Source organism: Cervus canadensis, chromosome 18, assembly GCF_019320065.1.
Source record: "Cervus canadensis isolate Bull #8, Minnesota chromosome 18, ASM1932006v1, whole genome shotgun sequence".
In the NCBI taxonomy this organism is placed as follows: domain Eukaryota; kingdom Metazoa; phylum Chordata; class Mammalia; order Artiodactyla; family Cervidae; genus Cervus; species Cervus canadensis.
Genome location: NC_057403.1, coordinates 28951919 through 28967054, shown reverse-complemented (window position 1 = coordinate 28967054; position 15136 = coordinate 28951919). Strand labels below are relative to the sequence as shown.

Below are 15136 nucleotides of genomic sequence, written 5' to 3'. Positions count from 1 at the left end.
TGCCACGTTAGTACAAGGTGACCTGCTCCAGGCCATTTGATTATTTCAGGGAAGTGCACTTGACCCAGCTGGATCAGCCCCCAGGTCCTTGTGTAGGACTTTTATAACAAGAACTGGTAAGGTGAGTGGGCCTTTCTTTAGTGACCAAAGCCGTGAACAGTGAGGCTGTCAGTGGCTGTGTGAAGAAGGAATAACATGTGCAATGCCCTAAAATCTTTGACCAAATCCTTCTTTGTGCTAAGCATACTCAGGGTTGGTTTTCAGTTATTTCCCATCAAAAGAGCCCTAACCAATGCAGAATAATTGCCAATCGCTGTCATGTAATTGCTAATATAGCACAAAAACCATCTATTGAGACTCAAACCTGTGACAGATAATATCTCAATCCCCAGAATATTATAGCCGTGGTCCAGATCTGTCAAAGGTGGTTAATTTGGTATTTAATTCTTCAGAAACTTTACAGATACACATTTATCATACTTAAATATTATTCTAAGTACCTAAGATACATTTATGATAAATACTTAAGTTTCCATGGCAAACTTCTATTGATTTGGCTTTCAAATACTAAGAAATTTCAAATTACTAAACTTTTTTCCCACTCTCTGGAAAGAAATGAAATGATAAAATGTGGTAACTAAGGGAATTATCCTTTAAAAAATGCCTTTTGAGATACCCTATCGAGTCAACTTCACCTTCAATATTGTGAATATTTCAGTGCCTGAATCATCAAAGTAATATTAAGCACAGGGTGACCTTGGTTTGAAGCGTATTGTAGTTTACTATAATTCTGTGGATATAATTGGTTTATAATTCAGTTATGAGCATCATGGTAATAATAGCTGATACTTCTGAACTCCTACCATGTATCAGGGGTTTCCCTGGTGACTCAGTGGTAAAGAATCCACCTGCCAATGTAGGAGATGCAGGTTCAATCTCTGGGTTGGGAAGATCCCGTGGAGAAGGAAATGGCATCCACTCCAGTTTTCTTGCCTGGGAAGTCCCACGGACAGAGGAACTTGGTGGGCTAAAGTTTATGTGGCTGCAAAAGAGTCGGACACAACTTAGCAACTAAACAACACTAAAAACAATGTTGTATCAGCCAGGCTGTTCTAGGGCCCTTTATCAATTGCAATCCTCACAGCAATTCTATTGGATAGACATCGTTGGTCTCCCCATTTGCAGATGAGAGAGAGGTTAAGTAATTGGCCTGAGGTCACACAACCAGTAAGAGGTGCAGCTGTGAACAGAACAGCCTGACACTAGAGTCCACACCTGTTAGGTAACTAAGTAGTTAATTGCAGGAGCTCTCAGGTAATTAGCCTATTCAATTATAGGCGGTCTTACTTCTCAAGTCCTTTGGAGGGGATTTTAAGGTACTACTTGTTTACAAATCCTCTGGATTTGTAGACTGTGTATTGAATATCAGTGAGGCAGAGATCTATGCAGGAAATTTTTCTTTGGTTGTGTGGCTTGGGTCCCTGTGACATGCAAGAAACAGCATGGTGGATCTCCTCAAACTAAAGATAGCTCCACCAGGCTCTCCTCATTTCCTTACGATGAGATCAAGTCTTTCAGAGGATTCCCATCTCTCTTAGGGTAAGAATCAGAACCCTTCCCAGGCCACAGGGTCCTGTCTGTCTCATCAGTCTCCTCTGGGGCATTGTGCTTCAGTCACTCTGGCTTTAAATTTCTCCCATCTCAAGACCTTTGGGACTTCCTCAGTGGCTCAGAGGGTAAAGAGTCTGCCTGCGACAGAGACCACGGTTTGATCCTTGGGTCAGGAAGATCCCCTGGAGAAGGACATGGCAACCCACTCCAGTATTCTAGGCTGAAGAATCACATGGGCAAAGGAGTCTGGTGGGCTACAGTCCACGGGTTCTCAAAGAGTCGGACACGACTGAGCGAATTCACAAAACCTTTAGATAAGCGAGATCCTCTGACTTGAAGACACATTCCCTTTATCTGTACCACTTAGGCAAATCCTACTCATCATACAGGATTTCCCTAACCCACAGACCAGGTTTGATTCCCTTCTCATAATCTCTGCAGCATCTTGTACTTCCTTCTTAAAATAACAGTGAGAAGTGATTAGAAAATTGTGTGATTACTGAATGTTTCTAAGTGTAAGCTCCAAGTGGACAGGGACTGTTCATTGCTGATTCCCGACAGCTTAGCACATAGTTGGCACCAAATAAATACGTGTAAACTGAGTAGAAGAAAGAATTACCAGCTACCAGCTGAAGAGGAAATAAATAGTCTCCTTGACATTGACTAGACCTGCTGAATGTGGAAGAAGGCCTGCCCAGACAGACACCGAGAATGCTGGAGCAGCTTGGCAGAGAGCTTAGCAAACCTGAGGATACATGAACCTACCTATACTTTATTTTTTATGCAGTTTTTTAAGTGATTAGGAAAGAGTGGGTGTAAAGTTATGGTTTTGTGAGCAACAAAATCGAATCCAGTTTTAACAGTGCTAACATCTTGATCAAAGAAATTTCAACTCAGAACACTAGGGCCAAAGTGAAAGAACATAGTGTTTTTGATGATTCTGTCATTCTACCAAGTGTGCTTCTGTGGTTATCAGTGCTCATTTGCAGTTGCCTCTCTTTTGATTTTTATAATCTTTATTTTTTTGCAAATATTTTATCATCTCTTCACTGATTCCTCGAAACAGTCTTCGTGGAGAGCTGGTGCCATGGCCTGGGTGATGAAGAAACGTTTCCTCTTTCAAAGACTCCAGTTTTTGGACGATAAGAAGTGCTAAAGAGGAAGCAATCAAACCTATCTGCCTCCACCCTGTGCGCTGCTTCCTGGTCGTGATACACTTTCAGATTCTCCTGTGAATTATCCTTAGATAAATACGGATGGACTGCCATCCATTTTTTGAGATCACGTCTCTGTTCACCCGGAGGACAGTACAGCACAAGGGAATGGATCGTGGGAATGCATTCCCCCATAACCACAGTCTGCACCAATGTGACATCAACACTAATCCTACGTTGGGAAATTTTGCTCCCTTAGTCTTTCAACAAGTTTGCAGTTGTCTTCACTGCCCTGAGGTCCAGGTCTTCTCTCCAGGCTCCCTCCGAGTGGTGCGGGCCGTCAGCGGTGAGGCGTCCGTCGGGCACCCAGCGTCCCAGGAGGCGAGCCTGGTGGGCCGTTCCGGGAAACCGTTCCTGGGAGCGACGCCGAGGCGGGGCTCCCCGAGGACGTGGTGAAACCAAAACAGAAATCGGTGATTCAAAACATCATCTCAGGAAACTGTGCTTTCCAAAGACAGGTGCTCCCTTCTCGAGGCTACGGTTCTCCAACTTCCACCGAACCTTCCCCGCGGCCGGCAGCCCACCCCTCCGAGGGCCGCCCCGCGCGCTCGCCCGGGGAACCCCGGGCAGCCTCTCCCGCCGGCCCCGCCCGCCCCGCCGAGCCGTGGGATACGCCTTCGCCACGTGCCCGCCTCCCGCGCCTAGACCTCCCGCAATTGGCTGGTGGCCCTGCCCGTCGCGGGGGGGAAGGCGTGCCCCCCGCAAGGCGGCGCTCCCATTGGTCATGACGGCAGCGGCCGCGCGCGCGGACCCGGCAAGGAGGGGAAGCCGGTGGTGGTGGCGGCTGCGGCGGCGGAACGGGCGGAGGCAGCCGGTTTCGTAACCGTCGCTCCTCCTGGCTGACTCGCGGGCTGCGAGGCCTGGGTCGGGTCGGGCCGCGCCGTGCGGGGCCGCTTGGAGTGGAGGCCGCCTGGGAGCAGGCGGGCTGGAGGCGCCAGGTAAGGAGGCCGCGGGCGGGCTGAAGGAGGAGGAGGAGGAGGCCGCGGTGCCGCCGGCCGCTCGCGTGGGCGCGGCCCCAGCGAGAGGAGACCCAGCCCGGCCCTGGGCGGCCGGCTTGCTGGGAAGGCCCCGCGCGGCCCGCGGCGCGGGCGGCGGCCCCGCGCGGCGTCTGATGCAACCTGCCGGCAACACTCGGCGGGGCCGCTGAGCTCATCCCTGGCCCCGGCCCAGCGCCGCGGCGCCACCCGCCGACCCCCGCGCTCCCCCGGCGCCCCTGCTGTCGGCCCCGGACGGGATGCGAGCCCGGCTGTGCCCCCCTCCAGAACCCGGCCCTCTGTTTCTGCAACGCGCAGTGTGACTAGCCAGGCTCGTATTGGCCCCTGGGGATAAAGGGTGTTCCCAGAATAGCAGAAGGTGGATCGCGTCCTGTTGAGTGCCGCCTGGGATTATTTCCCAGGTGCTAACTGCTCGGTGTCGGGCAATCGGGAATCCTGTTCAGAAGTTAGTAGAAAAGTAGGCAGGGAAAGCAGTTGAGTTTAAAATATATGACTTTACACAAATATTATTGTGCTTCCTTATGGAGCTGTACTTCGAGTATATATCCTGCGTTGACTGTTGAGCACAGGTTGGATGAACGTGCAGCCACCACGTTGAATAGGAAAGAGGAGGGCAAGAAATGAAGCGCTTCATTAGCGTGTTTGGAGGGAACACAGTAAGGAAAACTGCCAGCGGAGGTGTCTAGGTGGAGAGGATGGAAATGCATGTTTGAGGGGAAGGATAATCTGTTCTTCGAAGTAAGCTTGTGGGTTTTTATTCTTCAGAAGGTTTAATTGCTTGGCTTTCCTCTGATCTGAGGTTTGTGCTGTCATCTAGCATCTCACATAAAATGTGTCCGTTTCAGAAAGGTGTTTAACATTGGTGGGTTACCCAAAAGTTGGTAGTTCTCTCTCCCGGGGTACACTGTCAGTTGAATTCTTGTTCGAAGAGATTACCCTTTAATTCAGATAGGATATGGGATGCTCAGAGACACATTTGAAATAAAATACTATGGAGCCTTGGCTTTACTAAGAAATTTAGCCTTTAAAAGCCCTTGATAACTAAAAGTTAAAATCTGGTCAGCTGTTACTACTTGAGTAGTATTTGGGATAAGCTGTTCTTAAAATTGGTTCACTGTTTGGGAAAAACTCAGTGTAAACAAGGCTAAATAATTACAGGATAATAGTGAGCTGAAGAACTTTTCAGTTTCTTGAGTCCTACTTCTGGTGGGCACACTTGGCAGATTCAGCCATTTTAATACCTGCCTGAAAAACATAGGTGGAACCGAATCTTCGTTTGTTTTTTTTTTTATCCCCAGAATATCCTCTTAAGTTCTCAAGATCATGTCATAACTCTCAGCAAAGTTGTCTGATCTTGGACAGGTAGTTTCATCCTTAGGGATTTAAACAGCACCTGGTGAGTCCTAGGTAAAGATGAATAGGGCAGAATTCATGTGGCTGAATTTGGTGTTATGGCCTTAGATTGCCCCACCTGATCACAGAAATGGTAAACACAGGTAGTCACAATTCCATGTTTATTGTGTGTTCTTAGGCCGGGGGTAGCGGATGCTTCTGTGGGTTCTTAGGCTGATAGGTACATTGATCTCCTACCTTTTTGGTTTTCCAGACCAATCAGTAAAAAGAAAAAGAAAAAAGAGCATGACTCTAAAAGATGTATATTTATAAACAGTGTGGTGTGTTACTAATAGTTCATGTCTGTTGTAAATGACACCAAAACTAGAGTAAAAAGATGACATTAAAAAAAGACAAGACATATTTTCTTCTCATACTCCAGTGGACCACTTATCTACTCCCTGAAGGAGTATACTCGTTTGTGGACCCCTGTTTTGGGTCATGAAGCCAGCGTGGCAAATACGTAGAAATCCTGCTCATTTGGGTGTGTGTTAAGTTTGACAGCTTACCTTCACTTCGTTTGTAGTACTGAGTTGCCAGACCCTGGCAACATATGCCTAAGAACTTGAGGTTGTGGAAAAACGTAACTGGACAAAGTGGAAAATAAAGGTTCTCAACTGAATGAAGCAAAGACCAGACATGAATGACCTTCACTGTATAGGCTGGGGACTAGAATAGCAAATGTTTTTATTTTCCTGTATACCTTTAAGATAGACCAGGAACTTTGGATCGTAAGACTGTGTGTACCTTGTAACACTCAATTTAATTATGGTTGTTTTAAGAGATTTTAATGCTAGAGAATCTTATTTTTATATAAGACACTTAAATGTTTTCTCTTAGCCTTTTGAGACTGTATTCAACAAATGTTTCTTGAGCACCACCACTGGATGCTGGGCGTATGATGATAAAGACGGAGGCCTGCCTCTAGCTTATTCTACAGGGAGCCACACTGTGGAGCTGGCATTGACAGAGAAACTAGGGGAACAAATTGGACAAAAGCACAAAGAACAAAGGGCAGACCATTTAGGGGCGTGATGTTGGCTTCCAGTATTGTTGGGGGGTGATGAGAAAGGGAGCTGGCCCTGAAGAGATTTGATCTGTATGTTGAAGCCACAGAGAATTTTCAGTGAGAGGGAGGCTGCGACACACTCAGGTTTGAGTGTTAGATTGCTCTGGAGACGGTGGCTGGAGGGAAGACTGCTGGAGCAGGCAGGCTGTGCCCTGAGAGATGATGCCAGCCCGAGGTGACTGTGGCATAGAATGGAGCGCGATGGTGGAGTGAGGGGTTTTGGGGGAGACGGCTGGGCAGAATACCAGTAATACCAATGGTTTGAACAGATTTGGAACAAGGGACAAATGTCTGAATATTTGGGAGTGTATTGAGGAAATTGGAGTTAAACATTTATTTGGGAAGAAGGAGAGGAGGGATATCTCATTGTATATATATGAAAAAAAATGACAAGAGGGCTAGGAAAAGGCTTGAGACATTTATTGTCCCAAGTGAAACTTGAGAAAATTTTGATTTTGCTTTACTCATTCTAACATTTTGAGTTTTCCTGATTTGAGTGTGTCTCGGATTTGAATGAATGTCACTTGATTTAAGAAATTTGAATTTAAAAAGTGGTACCCGCTCAGCCCATCTTTCTGAAGATCCGCAGTTGGTTTGTGGCAGTGGCTGTCAAACTTCCGTCACTTGGGGGTCCTGTCGAGACGTAGATTGCTTAGCCCTGTTCCGAGAGCTGCTGATGCCTCCGTCTGGGGCAGCCTGAGAACTTGCATGTCTACCAAGGGGATGCTGAGGCCACTGGTTCAGGGACTATGCTTCTGAGAACTGCTGCTTCTCAGTTTTTCTCCTGCTTCCTGCCGGAATGATTCACAGCAAGGAAGCAAGGTGCCGCCCTGCTTCCTGTAGTCTGAACTTTGGAATAGCATTTGTCCACGTAGGAGCCAGACTTTCATTTAGGGTTGAACATCCAGATTTGAAATAAGCTTATTTTCCATTGTAGGTGCTCAGTAAATGTTTGTGAAAGAAACAAAAGCACAGACAACAGTGTAAACTGCAGAACTGTAAACTGTATGTAGCATTTAGAGGTAGCTGTTTTACTCAGTGTAAAAAATAAAATTGACAATCTGTTTGGAGCAAGTCTTAGCCCCACTTAGCTCTTTGACCCCCTTTCCATGGTGAATAACTCCTCACCTTGAGCATTACTTTCTTGGCTTGTCTTTGGCCGGGGAACTTAATAAAAACAACTCCTTTTTTTTTTTTTTTAATCTCCCAGTTTCCCTTTCTTACATTTTTTACCAGTTTGATGATTACTGTTTGTTTTACAAGCCAAGGGCTCATTTTCAAAACCTTGCCTGCTGTATTCAGCCTAGTACCTTGGCAAGATGAGTCAGATTGAAAGCACCCTTCCTTGTTCTGGTGTCTTTGAGAACAAAAACGGGCATGAACCTCACTAAGTTTGGAGCCCGTAATAAGTGTTTTTGGTGACTGACGTTCATGGTATATTGTCAGCGTCAGAGGGCATTTTACACCCCTCCTTTGCAGAGGGGGAGATGGAGGCCCAGAGAGGGAATGGGTGTGTCCACAGTGGGACGGGGGATGTCCGAGCTAGGATGAGAATCGACTTGGTTCCTGGTCTCTACTTCTTTGGATTATTGTTATCTCTGAGTTTATTAGGGATTAGCTTTAAAGACTAAAAACCCAATTGGTATATAGAAGATAAAAAATAGATGACCATAATCATTGATTGTTGAGACAATCCCAGGACAGGTGTTAAACAAGTTCTTAAAAGTTGAGTAAACACTTCACTTTAGACCAGTAGGTAAGCAATAGTATAGATGGCCAGTAACACTATAAATGCTAAGTGTGCTGCAAATTATACTCAACTGCCACTTTTCAACTGGAAGAAAAAATAGGCAGCATGATAAATTATCAAGGGAAATTGTGAAATATTCATTACTGAAGATAAACTTGGAGTAGATATCCATCATGGTTTGGAAGGAAGCTTTTGGTGTTTCCTTAGTACTGAAGTGAGAACAGATGACCCTCTAGCTCAGGACTGCCTGTGTGGCCTGAAAAACAATGGAAAGCAATGATATATGGCCTTTTAAAAAACAGGCCAATACAGAAATGACTCGCTAAAGGTTTGGGCGAAGCTTTTCTTAAGAATTGTGAGGTGTACTCATTCGAAGCTGTTCATAATTGTGGCTTCAGGTTTTTTACACTGATGTATTTTGTGAAAAAATGGGGTAGTTCTGTGGTTCCTAGCAGTGCTTCCTCAGTTTCCCGCAGTGCTGTGACTTCTTGGTGGGCATAGTTCACTCAGCTGAGACAATTTGTCTTGAAGTGGCCTAGTGATGATAGGCTAGGTCTGCTTTTGACACATCTTGAGGCAGTTTTAGGACCAGCTTGGATTCAGAGTAATCCGAATATGACTGGTTTCTGAAACTGTGACTTTGTTTCTCCCGGCAGCACTGCAGATTTGGCATGTCCTCTGTTTGAGCAGTGTCAGGCGGGTGCAGGCCGCCGCTGCCCTGGTTCTTGGTTCAGCCTGATTCCCAGCTTGCACCTCCTTGGAGGCATCATCAGGGCCTGTGTTTCTCTCCTTGTGGTATCAGGGTGACAGTGTTTAGATGTGTTTACTAGTTATGTCAAGAACTAGGAAAACACTAGAAGCTTGATGTGAGATGGGGAAGCAAACTGGGTGTCTCAGAGCTCTGCAGTGAGCCAAGAAACTAACTTAGGAAATCTCTGTAAACTGCCATCATTTGAGGTCATTAGGAAAATAAAAACAAGCCAAAAAACACATTTTCAAAATAGCCCATACAGATAGGCTTTGGGAGAACAGTTAAGTCCTTGAAGGCTCAGTCTGCACGTTAGAGTAGGGACCACGCAGAGATGGTAGTGCAGTGTTCCTGAGGAGACTGGACTGGTGCTCTGCGCTGGCCTTCTAATTTGATTTGAACCAACAGTTGAACATTGTCCCTCTTTTATTGCACTGTGTCTCTCCTGTTGTAATTGAGCTCATATTTTCTGTGTTTAAACCAAACACCTCACATTTCTCTCTCGCAGATTGCCAAGTGCTGTCATTCATATGTGCTACCTAATTAGTGACACTGTTTTGTTTTTTCCTCCCATTTTTGATAACACTCAAAGATGGGCAGTCCCCTCAGGGATTCGGGTGGGTTAAATTTAGCTGTGTGGTGCCTATGTATTAACTAACTTCTCTGAATTACATGACTTAGACTTCTGAAACAGGGGAACAGTTGGCAGTTGTTATAGACGCTTCTCAGCATGGTCAGTTAATATTGGCCTGCTGTGAAGTACATGCGAATTTGATCTCATTTGATCTTGTCATCTCCAATATTTTAATGCAGTTTTTTTCTTGAATAGGTACATGTGAAGATTTCTTGGCAGTTCAGTGTGGAAACCATTGATCACCTTGTCTTCCTTCTGCTTGTTCTGTGTTGACAAGGGAGCGTGCCCAAATGAGCAAGGTATCGCAGCAGAACAGCACCCCGGGCGTGAACGGAATAAGTGTCATCCATACTCAGGCTCATGCCAGCGGCTTACAGCAGGTTCCTCAACTGGTGCCCGCCGGCCCTGGGGGCGGAGGCAAAGCCGTGCCTCCCAGCAAGCAGAGCAAGAAGAGCTCACCCATGGATCGCAACAGTGACGAGTATCGTCAGCGCCGGGAGAGGAACAACATGGCTGTGAAAAAGAGCCGGTTGAAAAGCAAGCAGAAAGCGCAGGATACGCTGCAGAGAGTCAATCAGCTCAAGGAAGAGAATGAACGGTTGGAAGCAAAAATTAAATTGCTGACTAAGGAATTAAGTGTACTGAAAGACTTGTTCCTTGAGCACGCACACAACCTCGCAGACAACGTGCAACCCAGTAGCACTGAGAACACAAGCAGCCCTGGTAAGGCAGGGCAGTAGAGCCCACCCCTCCCGGACTTCACGCCTGGGGGCTTGAACATTCAAGGCGTGACTGCCTACACCTCTCGCATCAGAGGGAACCGCCATTATTCAGAGAGCCACTGAAGGTTGTTTTCTAGGGTCAGCCCTGAAGAGCTGATTAGCTAAAAATGTTAGCCGTGTAACTTGAATATCTGGTTTTAAATGATAAGCGTTTTTGTGGGGATAAAAAACACTTTTAAAGGTATATGGTTAAAAAAAAAAAAAAACCTGCCGTGGAAACTTGATGTTCTTAATAAATGCTGACTTCCCAAAAAAATGTTTCTTTTTAGGTTGACAAAAGGAATGGGGAACTGGCAAGTTGTGCGGAAGAGTCTTGGTTTTAATGGATATGGTTAATTGGATGAAAGAAAGCTGAATGCCATCTCTGAATGCCATCTCTGTTCATCTATTTGTGACTCGTTTCTAAATTATATATTAAAAATGCTTAGGGCTATAGAAACCAATCACTTTATAATTTGGAGTGATTTTATGTATAGCATAAACCCTGTTTCAGCATAATTAGTACTGTTTTACCCAACAAGTACTAGTTTTTTGAGTAGTGATGACAAGTTACGTAAAGAAACCCCATTGCATTTTAAAGGCAATATGCAGCCAATTGGCTTAAAAATAGAAATAGCATTTAGGAAGCAAATAGGTTTTTTAAAAGTAAAAGCAAAGCATATTAGAATTACACTCTTGGGATACCTTTGGGTTATTGGATTGGCATTGTTTTGTTAAAATTAAAAAAACAATGGTTTAGAGAAACTTTGTATCAGTTCTAGTTTCTGCAGATGCTAGTAAGCTTTTTTTTCTTTCACACCATTTGCACAGCCTGGTTAGTAAATCAAAGCATCTTAACAGTTTATGTCCACCCAAACTGCTGATTAGGATTTTGAATATTAATTTCAGCAGGTAGTTTCTCCTGTGTTCAGATACACTGCAGTGGGGCCGAGGATTTTGAAAGCAAAAATTTCTTGTGAAGGATCACTTGTATTTGACCTACCAACTGGTTATTAGAAAAATACACTGTCAACTCCATGCCATTTCCCAAAATAATAGCCTAAGAAAACTTGAAAGTATAAGGTTTAACAGTTAATTTATTTCACTTAAACACATCTTTTTATATTGTTTTTGTGACATTTCTTAGTGGGCTATATTCTTCTAGACTTTTGTACCACTCTTTATTCATTTGTATGCATTTATGTCCCATAAATTATTTTAGCAAGAAAATACTGATAAAACTCAGGATATTGATATTTTTGTTGAGACTAAAAAGTGGCAGTCACTAGAATGGGAATCTCTAGGATCTGGATTATATCAGTGTTGGTAGTTTTGATTGCCCTTGTTTCTTTCTTTAACACAGTTCTAGCTCAAATCTGTTGAAAGTCTATTTTTTTCTTCTTTCAGTTTTTGTTTTTGGATGACCCAGGCTGGTGACAAGAGACTGAGTCACATCTGATTTAAAAAGTTACCAGCTGTCTTATTTGAACATGGTCATTTTAGGCCACACTGTTGTTTCATACCAGAACGTGGGACATTGTAACCAGGATGTAATTCAAGCTGCACCCTCAGGCTGATGGAGGAGCGGTGTCTGTGCCCTTCTGGTCAGCAGAAGACTATCACAGTGCCCTGCGGCTCAGCAAAGCCATTAACAAAGGCCAGGAGTCCCTTGTGCATGTGACATGAGCCCAGTATTGTCCCATGAGAGCCACCGCCCCAGGATGGTTAACTCCCGAGAGAGCCAGGAGACAGGATAGGGGTTGCTGTTAGGGTCCAACATTGGTCACCTTGGTTGGAGTATTGATCAACTTGTAGGTTGATAGAGGTTTTAAATAACTAGGAGATGCCCCAGACTCCTGCTGAATGTTCAACAGCACCTCACTGGGGATGCAGTTAGGTCTCCTGAATCTTGAAGCATCTTTAAGAGGTGCTACACACATTTTAATCTCTTTGTTTACTAAACAGTATCTTTCAGAAATGGATGTCCACATGGAATTTATTGTTACCCATTATATGAAGTGACCTAACTATCTTGGCAAAGAAGCTTTAGGGAAATCATCAGGAATGTACTTGGTTATTTCAAATAAGAAAATAAGATTGGAACTTCTGGAACAATTGATTCAAACTTTCCTTTTACCTATGCAAATAAGAACTAGCACAAGCAGTCGTGCAGTTTTATGCATAACGTAAAAAGATGTGAACCATGGTCTTGACTGTCTTACTGAAGTGTTTGGGAATGAAAGTTTTTCATTTGATAGGTTTATCAGTATAAAATGGAGGGAAACCAAGTGTGGGGAATGGGTAAGTGTAGAGCTTTGGGAATTGTAAATGACTTGTAACTTTTTTGTTCTGTAGGTTTCGTGTGAACCATTAGGATATGATCTGCCTTTGCTGGCAGGTCTAGTGGTTTAGGAATTAGGCTTCAGTATAAATTTCTAGCTGCATCTTGAGTCTTCTGGGGTGGGTGCTTTCTGACTGGTCTTGGCTGCAGGTGGTGCCAGTGAACAGTGCTTCCTGCTGTCTGGCCGCTTTTAGTTACTGGGATGTGAGCTCATACTTTGGACATTCTTACCAAGAAGTAGTAAGATTTTAATAAAACATGACCAGAATTTTGAAATTCAGGTCATGAGTGTGAAATTCTCAAATTTACATAAAGAAGTAGAAGTATGTACACTTTAATGTTTGAGGTTAAAAGGAAGGAAATCATAGCAGCTTTTGATGTTTCTTAATCCCCATTAGAAGGTTTGAAGCTTTGTACCTGAACAACCCAGTTAAAGCACTCGGAGTGTTTTTGATGCCTTAGAAATAGAAATTTTTTGTTTGACAAAAGCTAGGAAGGAATAAAGTCCATTCTATAGCTGTTAGATCTGCCTCTCAGGAAAAAGTACTTGTTCTTTTTGTTCCTGGCTTTCCTCAGTTTGTGAGATAACTCTATTTTTTTAAATATAATTTTATTTCTTTCAATGGATTTGAAATAAAAAAAAACCTTTGGAATAATGACTGTATTTCATTGTGGGTTTCTTTGTTAGATGCCAAGAAAGTAATCCAAGTTTGTTCACCAGCTTGAGGAGCAGGCAGATAGATGCCTGCTGCCTTTATGTGCTCAGCCCAAGGCAGGGGTGAGGTGGGTGTGGGAGCAAGCAGAGGTACTTTTGTCCCAGGTGCTCAGCTGTGTCCAACTCTTAGCAACTCCATGGACTGTAGCCCGCTAGGCACTGTCCATGGGATTTTTCAGGCAAGAATACTAGAGTGGATTACCATTTCCTTCTGCAGGGGATCTTCCTGACCCAGGGATCAAACCCATGTCTCTTGGATCTCCTGCATTGGCAGGTGGAGTCTTTACTGTTGAGTAACCAAGTGTAGGTTTCCCTTAATGACAGGAACATAGTTGCCTCTGAATTTAGAGTGCCTCTTCTGTTACATTCTTTGTCACCTAGTCTAATGTAAAACTATATACCAGAATAGAGGAAGCAGAACACCTAGTGTCTCAGAATGCGGCCTCCACCTTCAGGGTAGGAAATGAGTTCTTGGGCTTTGAGGTCGACGGGACATCAAAGTCAGGCCTTTCCCCTCACAGTCCAGTATGTGCACTGTCTTCGTTTTGAGTGTCTAAAAAGGAATTTATAAATACAAGCCTGAGAAAAGCTGATCTGAGTGTTTGAAGGGAAGACACCATCTAGATCCTTGTCTTCTATGATTCTTCAGTTATTTTCATGCCTTGGGAAATAGATTTCTACTTACTGCATCTTAATAAAAACTAGTACAGTAATGATTTCTGTGGGTAGTACGTCCCATTTCATTTTTATGAATTAGTTGTAAGTTAGCATCCAGTAACTTGTCAGGCAATTCTATATCAAGATGGTTGTGAGGGTGCCAGCCCTATTTCAATAAAAGCACTTTAGACCTACTGCTCTGTGGCTGCCTGGGAGTGAAGAGCTCATGTGCCTTTTACACGTTCTCAGGCGAGTACCCTTTTACTGCGAAGTCCCCGCTCCTCCCAGCACTCCAGACCTGAAGGTTGTGCAGGGGTGTCTAGAGAACAGGGCTTGGAAGAGAATGGAGTTGTTAGGCTGTCACACATCACACTTGTTTGCAGCCCATTTCCCCAAGTCTTGTGTCCTGGGAAGCAGCTATTGGACCAGATGCCTTTGTACATCACCACCTTTCAGTTCTGTGAGCTGTCTCCAGACTTCCCCGGCCTCACCTCCCCTGCCCCACCTTCTGCAGGAGACATCACCCTCTCTGGCCTGGCTTTGGTCTCCCTGGAATTGTGCACGCTTTCCAGATCTTGGTGGTTCCCCAGTACACTCTGGGTGAGACCCCGCCTCCCTGGGATGTGGCTCTGTTTGCTCTTGCTGCCTTCACTCCCTACCCTAACCCCCCGCAACCCTTGCGCATCATTGCATCACTTTGCTTTGACAGCAGGGCTTTTCTCAAGCAGTCTACCCCAGGGCTGGCTGCCTTAGCACAGCTCTGGAATGGCTTCATCCCTATACTTTTCATTTTCCACCCTTCCTGTCTCAGGCCCCTGGCTTTCTAGGCAAAGTCAATCTTGTTTTACTTTCCTTCTTGGCACTTTTCAGTGTTTGAGACAATCTATTTGTGCATGTTTAAGGAGAAGTCAGACTCCAGGCTCTGAGAGCTGGGGTCTTGTTTTTATGCCAACATTGGCGTATAGGAGATGCTCATTTCTTAAATGAATACCTAGACTTTTCCTGGATTTTGGAAAGGCTTTTTGGCACTGTGTGGCTTTCTGGAATGGTCTCTAATGAATTTCTGAAGCTGTACAAATTTCTGCAAAACTTGGAGACTTAGGAATTGAACGCAGCCTCTGAAACATGGGGCGAAGTAGGTGACTACTGTGTCCCTGAGTCCTACCTGCAAAGAATGCCCTTTGACTCACCCACCTGGGTCCAAGCAGCCATTTCTGTCCCCATTGTCCCTCTGGGACAAAGAGCACTT

The 15136-nt window shown here is 44.6% G+C and overlaps 1 protein-coding gene across 1 annotated transcript; it reads left to right on the top strand.

Moving 5' to 3' along the window:
* Positions 1–3559: 3559 nt before the first annotated feature.
* Positions 3560–13171, top strand: CEBPG (CCAAT enhancer binding protein gamma). Its single transcript, XM_043437551.1, has 2 exons — positions 3560–3763; positions 9609–13171. The coding sequence occupies exon 2, from the start codon at positions 9704–9706 to the stop codon at positions 10151–10153; it is 450 nt and encodes a 149-aa protein (XP_043293486.1). The 5' UTR covers positions 3560–3763; positions 9609–9703; the 3' UTR covers positions 10154–13171.
* The last annotated feature ends 1965 nt before the right edge of the window (positions 13172–15136 follow it).

Coding starts and splice junctions, on each gene's coding strand:
- CEBPG (XM_043437551.1), top strand. CDS start 9,704: ATGAGCAAGGTATCGCAGCAGAACAGCACCCCGGGCGTGAACGGAATA.